General features: G+C 39.5%; 1 protein-coding gene across 5 annotated transcripts in view; it reads right to left on the reverse strand.

Moving 5' to 3' along the window:
* Myo3b (myosin IIIB) overlaps nucleotides 1-9,156 on the reverse strand; it is a 472,753-nt gene that overhangs the window by 266,461 nt on the left and 197,136 nt on the right. For all 5 annotated transcript variants that reach the window (XM_023719169.1, XM_023719168.1, XM_023719167.1 and 2 more), the window contains 3 exons: nucleotides 2,215-2,311; nucleotides 934-1,050; nucleotides 210-314 (listed from right to left, as the gene is read on the reverse strand). In XM_023719169.1, coding sequence (XP_023574937.1) covers nucleotides 210-314; nucleotides 934-1,050; nucleotides 2,215-2,311 — 319 coding nt within the window. The remainder of the gene's footprint in view (nucleotides 1-209; nucleotides 315-933; nucleotides 1,051-2,214; nucleotides 2,312-9,156) is intronic.

Raw genomic sequence — 9,156 nt, forward strand, 5'->3', positions numbered from 1 at the left:
CTCTTAATGTTTCTTGAAAAGTAGTTTCTTCTACTCCTCTACTCCTGCTACTATGGCTTTATCAATGTTCTGGGTGCTCAGAGCTGCAATTTCATTTGTCATTTCCTTGGGCAATTGAGACAGAAAGGTTTCAGGAAGCCTTAGAAGTTGAAGAGGAAGATAAAAAATGCCTTACAGTGACTTGGAGAGAAAAGAAGGTGAGGCCCTACCTGGTCTTTGCTGAAAGTAACCAAGCACTGGTAAGCAGCATCTGCCGAGGCAAATATGTGAGGGGGATTGGAGGCACGCCTCACCCCATGGTACAGCCTGGAAAACTGAAGGGAAAAATAACTTACTGAAAGGAAGATTCTAATTCTCCACTAGACCATCTATAGCTTTCACTACACATACCCCAGGAAATCAAGACTTTGTCACTTGTTAGGGGACTGTGGCCTCCTAAATGGCTCTGTCTGGAATCTGCTTGCCAGAGTTCAAAATGCAGCTCTGCATTTACTGACTTCATGAGCTGGCGCAAAGGTGTGAACGTCTCTATGTTAAGTGTCCTTGCCTGCCAAATCGGCTCAGAGTGGCCCCCGCCTCCAAGTTGTGAGAAGTGGCATGATCCAGTACCCAGCGTGCAGTGAGGGCGCAACAATTTCAGCTATTATGAGTGTACCTTGCTCTCTAAAGTCACTCCCCAAAGGTAAAAACTCCATTCGTTTTACATTATTATCTGTAGCTTCGAGTATACACCCTTAGAGGGATGTGGGCTTATTAACACATCTTTATTTGCCCCTGTGATTCTTTTTCCAGTGCAGGAGATGGAATCTCAGGCTGAGAGGATGCTAGGCAAGCTCTCTATTGCTGAGTTGTACCCCAAGCCCAGCTCAGCCCAGCCCTTACAATTTTTGAATTTTTCACGAAGGAACAATATGCTCTTAAGGTCTCCCTTACCTGTGGGGAATATATGCTGAGATTCTGGAAGGGGTTTAAGGCTATTAGGATGTCCCCAACATAGGTGTAAATCAGCAAGTCTGCATAGCGCTTCTGCAGCTGATGAAGAATTGTATCCTAAGGAGAGGACAAATGGTACGGAGAATAAACACTGTATTCAATCAAGGTGGAGTTTCTAAAAACATCAAATTTAGGGCTGGCCAAATATCTCAGTGGATTAAAGCAGCTGCAAACAGGCACAAGGGCCAGGGGGTTCGATCCCCAGGCCTGCCATGCCGTCCCCGTCCCCGGGACGCGATGAGATGGCAATTGAGACTGGGCGTGGTGGCGGGCTCCTGTAATCCCAGCTCTTGGGAGGCTGTAAACAGGAAGATCACTATGAGTCCAATATAGTAGTGAGACCCTGAACATCCTGTAGAACCTTCCCTAAAATACAATAAATAAATTAAAAACATCAAATTTATTTTTACAATATTTTTCTCTAAAAACTAAAATATACATTTAAATCATACAGTGATTGTAATGTTCTGCAATGTTTCATATATTATTTGTGTTGAATGAATTAAGAATGGAAATATGCTGGAATAATTAGGACTTGGTTTGGGACACAGAGATAGATATCCAACAAAGATTTTATTTGTCCCTGGGGGACAAAGTTCCCTTTAGAATTTGATTCAATAGGCCACTCCTAACTTAGAGCACAGAAACATAGCAATTTTGGTTCTCAGAATGTTGCATGTAAAATCTATGTGGCAGGAATCTGGAAAGCAGCGCTTTCCTGTTACAGGATGGTGACGGCAGTGCCGAAGCTAGTTACAGGTCCCCAGAGTTGGACTCAGTAAAAGCAGGTCCAGGGTAATTAAAGACTCCATTAACCATGCATGGAAAAAAGGGATGATTATCATTTGTAGATTTAGAATGCAAGTGCATAACTTCATTACTTTGCTAAGTATAACTTTTCTTTAAGAAGAATAATTATCTTAATAGTTAACTACAAAGTTTTATTAAGGAGAAATTAATTTCAGTGGATAGAATTCATCATAGAGGCCCATGATAAGAAAGCACTCTTAGAAAGATCCAAATTCTTTCTCTCCACCCCAGGGACTATAAACGAACACAACACAGGATCATAGTGTCAGTAACCGAGTGTACCCAGTATTTGGTGGCTATATAATTAGATCTTCAAATGACCTCACAAGAACATGGCCTGCAACAGAAAGGTCAGACCATTCATGTGAAACAAAAGCCATCAATGAGCATTGTCTACTAAACAGTCCGCACCTCATTTAGGACCTCTAGATTGACCAAATCATCCTCAAGGCAGTATTTTTCAGCATTTTCCACACGATAGGGTCTTCCGGTATGCATCCTTTCATGCCTAGAAATATATCAAGACAGTGTTAACAGTCAGATAGCAAATGATGTGTGATGACTCTTTCACAGTGTTATCACATGTTGTATTCAGAGACAGTAACAGCAAGTCCAGGTCAGATGCCCAAGGCAACAGGGAAGCCAACGCCATAGCTCAAGGCTTTGTTCTGCTATAGTGAAGAGTATTACCAAATAGGCCCACCTATCACATATATTTGCTTTTCTTCAATTCCAACCATAGCCTTCCCAGGAACAATGTTTTATCTGCTTAGTGTGATACAAGATCACTGTTTCCCTGCGTGCAATATTTCATGTAAAAGAGACCAAACCATCAAAATTCTGAGTGCTTAGTAGACAGGAATTTCATGGATGCCATTCTGCACCCTGTTTTGATCATAGTCATAGAATTTTTGCTAGAAGTAGATGTGAAAGCACCTAATCTGCCAACACCATTCCCAACTTTTTGAGATATTTTTAAAACTACAGAAAACTTCTGAGAGTAATAAATACCAAGGAATTGGTCATTGTTTCTATTTTACTTTATTAGTTATTTGAATTCCTTTCGTAAAAAACATTTTTAAAAAAGTGCTAGCCAAATAGCTCAGTGGATTAAAGAGCCTGCAAGTAGGTATAGGGGCCAGGGGTTCAATCCCTGGGCCTGCCATGCAGGCCATGGCCCTGCCCCCAGGGAATGCTGAAATGGCAATTGAGACTGGGCATGGTGGTATGTGCCTATAATCCCAGCTCTTGGGAGGCTGTAAAGAGGCAGATCACTATGAGTCTAATCTAGTAGTGAAAACTTGAATGCCCTGTAGACCCTTCCATAAAATAAATAAATAAATAAATAAGATTTGAATTCCTTTTGTGACCTCTGTCCCATCCCAGTCCTCTCATGAGGTGGCCACTATTTGGTACATGTCCTTCTAGTCTATTTCTTAATGTTGGTCAAATATGTGGATGTGCACATGAATAAGATACAGGTTCTGTAGGCTTAATTATAAAAATTATATCATGCTCCAAGTTTTATTCTGCAAAATTACTTTTTTCACTCAGCATTATGATTTTTCAAGCTGTTATTGTTTGTCTCTAGGTGTCCCCCCCCCAAAGCCCCATGCAGTCATGTGGCAGAGACTTCTAGAGTTTGCAATTAACTCATGATCCACTGGGATTATGGACGATCCAAGACTGGGATTATGGGTTTTAGTACTGCTGGGATTATAGGTGTGATTACTTTCCCTAGCCTCAGGTGGATAGCCTGAATACAACCTAAGAGAGACAGAGGACAGACTTGCTCTCTGTCACCATTGTTGCTGCTGCTCCTCCCTTGGCTCCTTTTGCTCTTTGCCACCACCATGATCTGATGCTCTCTGCCCTGTGCCACTCTACCTCAGAGCCAGCCAAGTGTGACCTGAAACCTCCAGTAACCATGAGCTGAATAAACCTTTCCTTCCTTCATTTTGGGTGTTGGGTATTTGTCCCAGCAACAAGAGAAGAGTAACAGAGACACAAGCTATCAGTCACCTTAACATAAACAATCTCTCATCATATAAATACATGCTAACCTCTTTGCCCATTCTTATGTTGGTCAACATTTAAGCTGATTCTTTATATTTTTATTGCTACTAGAAATAATATAGCATTTAACATCTTTTTGCACATCTTTTTGTGTATAAATGTAAGATTTTTCTCGGGGGAGGGGATATTGTTTACCAGACATCTTAAAAACTTGGTTGGTAATAACAATCTACTTCCTATAGTACACCAAAAAATAGCTCTTTGAGACATAACAGTAATTCAAAGTCAAAGTAGGCATTCCTTTAATACCCTTAATAGCCTTGTCACTACTCAGGGTGATGTTGGAGAAAAGCACTGGCCTAGAAGTTAAGAGCTCTGGGTTCTAGTCTCAGACTCGTGAGTAATATGGAATGGGACACTGAGCAAATCTACCATCAGCCAGTATCTTAATTTTCTAACCTACAAATGACTCACTCATGACTGGTCTACCTGTCTCATAGGTGACTGATAGCATATATATTCACAGATCTAAAAATGCAAAAGGAGCCATAAGTGGTGGCTCATGCCTGTAACCCCAGCAGTCAGAAGGCTAAAGCAGAAGGATCATCATGAGTTCAAGGCCATCCTAAACTGCACAGTGAGACCCTCTCTCAAAAAACAAAAACACAAAACTGCTAGGAAAATGCACCAAATCCTACATTTACATCCTTGTCATAATCTGGAGTTAACACATTATTCAGGGTAGCATTAATTAAAAAAACAAAACTACATGTACGATATCCTCTCATTTGCCAGGAGAGAAGTTTCACAGCTGGGTTCTTCCCTTTCACCTTGTATGCCCACCTAAACACAGCTCAACAGAATGTCACCCACTGACATGGTTCTATCTAACTAGGCCCAGAAGTGGAGTTCTGCCTCCGCTTTTTCCTGTGAGTCCAATGTAGAAGTTAAGGAATCTTGATGTACACCTATACCCTTGCTACAAGTTCACAGAAGTAGGTAGAAAGGAAGATGCAAATTCATCAGGTCTACATATTGAGTCTTGAGCTTATAACACACTGGAAAGAGGAAAATAAAACATTCACTTTTTTCTTGTCTGTTTCAAGCCTATTAAATTAATCTTCCTTCCATCTCTATCCTTGATGAATTTGAAGAGGAGAGATTACAAATGTGCTATTAGTCATTTCCAGTAGTAGGACCAGTTCTGCTGCTATTCATATAAAGGGTCCATATAGAATGCAGCTTAATTTTTATTTAATAAAATAAAATTTAAAATCCTACTATTTTTATATTTTAAAAACTTTTTTGCTATTGTTTGGGAGGGCATTGTTTTGTTTGCTTGTTTGGTTTCTTTTTTTTTTTTTTTTTTGCAGAACCGGGGATTGAATTCATGCCCTTGCACTTGCCAGGGAAGCACTTATTCCACTAAGCCATCTCCCCAGCCCCCTGGTTAGTTTCTTTTTGAGACTATATAGTTCAGGCTGGCCTTGAACTCACTATGTAACCCCGGCTGGCCCTGACTGAGAATAATTCTTTGGCTTCAGCCTATTGAATGCTGGGATTGCAGGCATGTACCACCATGCTTCATAAAACCTAAGCACTTTAAATCATCAAACAGAACAATTTATTCATCAGTGTTTTTGTATATTGGTGATGACAAAGAGAAATCAAATTTGTATGAAATACACATTTTTCACTGTAATTCAGAGCAGCTCCCTAACTCTAGCTAAACATTTCACTAGATAAAAGAGCAGAAAGGTGCATATTTCTGGTTAAAACCCCTTTATAAACCTAAACTCTTTTTGTTTTCTGCTTGAAGTTAATTGTCCAGCAAAATTACATACACAGTGTTTTAATGCTTTTTAATAAAATGAATTTTCATCATACCAAGTTCAGCTAGTTTCTCTCCTTCCTAAATTTATGTCTTATAATTATGTGAACTAAGTTAAGTTGGCATTTATTCCACATATCATTGGACAAAGAGAGTCCAGAATTACAACCTTGTCAGCAGATCTGGCTCCTGTTGAGGTAGGACGAACAAGCCGCGTTCTTCCTCTGTCTCGCCACCAGGTGCAGCTAAACACCTTGGGCAGACAGCAGCTGTCTCAGGACTCAGAGTAGAGTAGTGATGCGCAAAGCAGGGGAAGGAAGCAAGAATTCCAAGTGCCCCTGGATCCACGGCGCACTTCCCAGACACTCCTGACTGCGAACCAAATGTTATCCGAATCACGTTCCGAAATGTCAAGCTTCGCATTGGACAATATTCCTAGAGCCAGTTAAGAGGGAGGCGCTGTAGGGGAGACCTCCACTGCAACCTCACATGTAAACGCACTGTCAGTGTAAGCACACGTAACACCCAACCCCAGGTTGGGAATCAGTGTCTCCCGAGCCGGTAGCAGCTGGTCCAGCTGCTCCAGCAGTCTAGCTTCCTATAGCGCCAAGAAAGCGCCAAGAATCCTGCAGATGCTGTCTTCAGGTCTGAGTTTGATTCTCACAAACGTTTTCCCCAGTAATATTTGATAAACAAACCAATGAACCTAAGCTTTTAAAAGATTTTGCCTGCTGTTATTAACAGCGTGTGGCCTCCTCCTCTGCTTGTGGTCAATTAAATTATTTATTATTTACTCCAAAGATTAAAGTTGATTACCTAGAAGCTGATGGAGATACAAGACTTTTCCACCCTGATGAAGATCACTCCACTTTCCAAACCAGAAAACATATATATGCCTGCCCAGCTAAGGGGCTCTGGAACTGCTGCCTGATTTACCTTCTTTTGACCATGGGATTTGGAAAGCTGATTAAAGAAAAACATTATTGATTTGAATTTCTGACTCTTTATTTTTTATTTTTTGGTACCAGAGATCAAAATCAGGATCCTGTGTTTGCCAGGCAAGCACTTAATTTAAGCCCCTGAGCTACCTCTCTGGCCATTTTAACTCTTTTTAAAACATTATCTTAGATGTTGTAAAAATGGTTATGCTGGGCTTTTTTTCTCTATAGCTGAAATTAGTGAAAATAAATTTGGTTTACATTTTTTCAGTCTCCTTGCATTAAATGATCATCATTACTGGCAATAACACCAACCTTCAATTTTCCTCAATTTTACATGCTCCACCAAATGCCTTACTTGAGAACACATCTACTACTGATTTTTGCTGAAAAATGCCTTATTTCCAGTGAAAATTACTAAAAAATGTTTGGGTTGAGTATTCTAAAGTATAGAGAAAGGGAAGGGAGGTAGGAAGAGAGACTGGTTCTGTTACATCAAAAATATATGATGGGGAAAAAAATATATGGTGGGGATGGGTAGATGGCTCAGTAGAATAAGTATTTCCCAGCCAAGTGCAAGGGCCTGAGTCCAATCCCTGGTTCTGAAAAAAAAAAAAAAAAGAGTATATGGTACAGTGGGTTGGGGAGATAGCTCAGTGGAATAAGTGCTTGTCTGGCAAGCACAGGGACCTGAGTGCAATCCCCACTACCACAAAAAAAAAAAGAGTATATGGTCCAATGTTATAATTTTTTAAAAATTTATTTGAAAGAAAAAGCAAAAGCAAATAATAAGAACAAAGACAAAAACAAAGCAACGTGAAACAATAAAAATGGTACAGAATTTCAAAACAAGAATAGAGAATTAAAAATAGTTGTTATATTACATATTGTTATCATCAAATTTGTTGCTCGGATTACCAGCTATAGGCATGCAAGACTGATCGAATAATTGAACATTAACTCTTCCTTTCAATAAACTTCGTCTTTTTTCTCATCCTTTTTTATTATTTCTAAAATTTATTTTAAAGAGAGCATAAAAATGATAGATAAGACATTAGAAATGATACGCATTTTAAAAACCAAAAGCGAGATGAAAGGTATTCAACAGTGGTTGATATATTGCACACTGCTGTCTTCAGTGTAGTTGCTTAGATTACAGCTATTCACCTATAAAATCGGTGAAGGTAAAATTTTTATTCTACTGAGCCATCTCCCCGGCCCATAAAATTTTTAAATATTAACAGCTACCTTCAAAAAACTGAAAGAAATTAGTAGTACAATCATCTTATCAATTCTATGTATATACTTAAATAATTTTCCCCTTCCTTTTTTCCAATCCTTTCTCCATTCCCTCATCTCAATTGTTTATGTCTTATGTTCAGTTTCTTTTGATTGTACTATATCTATTGTACCATTCAGATTTTATTTATTCCTTCAGGTTCTTACACTAGAGAGACAATATGATGTTTACACTTGTGGGTCTGATTTATTCCACTTATGAGTATCTAGTTGCATCCATTTACCCACAAAAGCCTGAAATTTACCTTTCTTTATAGCCAAGTAATACTCCATTGTACAAAAATACCACATCTTTTTGTCCATCCCTCAGGCGATGGGCATTTGGGTTGTTTCCATGATTTAGCTCTTACAAATCGTGCTGCTATAAACATCAGGGCACATATATCATTGTGGAATGATGTTATCCATTCTTTTGGAAAAATATCCAGAAGGGGAATAGCTGGGTCAGATGGGACCTCTAATACTAGCTCTTTAAGGAATCTCCACACTAACTTCCATAGTGGTTGTACCAGTCTACACTTCCACCAACAGTGGAGAAGCCTTCCTTTTTTTTTTTTTTTTTTAATTTTTATTTATTTGTGGGGGGAGGCCAGCTCAGCCCACCAGGGGGTGGGGCTGGCTGGCATGTGGTGCTGGGGGATTGAACCGTGGTCCCTGTGCTTTTTTGCTAAGCTTGTTCTAAGTAGGTGCTTTAGACCATTGAGCCATCTCACCAGCCCCGAAGCCTTCCTTTTTCCCCACAGCCTTTCCAGCATTTGTCATTACTTGACTTCTTTATGATAGCCATTCTTTCTGGAGTGAGATGGAATCTGTGTTGTTTTACTTTGCATTTCTTGAATGACCAGTGCTGTGGAACATTTTTTCATGTATTTATTTGCCATTTGTATTTGCTCCTTTGAGAAATATGTATTCATCTCAGATTCCCATTTTTGGATTACCCCTACAGCTTCAAGATTTCCACCTATTTTCTCTTCTAATACATTTAGTATTTCTGCTTTAATGTTTAGAACTTTAATCATTTTTACTTCAGTGCATGATGATAAACCTGTACCTAGTTTTAGTTTTGGAATATGGAAAGCCAGGTTGTTGGGGGGGGTTTTGTTTGTTTTTTTAGTTTTTGTTTTTGTTTTTTTTCCCTGTATTTTAGAGAAGGGTCTACAGGGTGTTCAGGGTCTCACTACTACATCGGACTCATAGTGATCTTCCTGTTTACAGCCTCCCAAGACCTGGGATTACAGGCATGTGCCACCACACCCAGACTTAGTTGTC

The sequence above is a fragment of the Octodon degus genome, unplaced genomic scaffold (assembly GCF_000260255.1).
Source record: "Octodon degus isolate 3935 unplaced genomic scaffold, OctDeg1.0 scaffold00065, whole genome shotgun sequence".
In the NCBI taxonomy this organism is placed as follows: Eukaryota; Metazoa; Chordata; class Mammalia; order Rodentia; family Octodontidae; genus Octodon; species Octodon degus.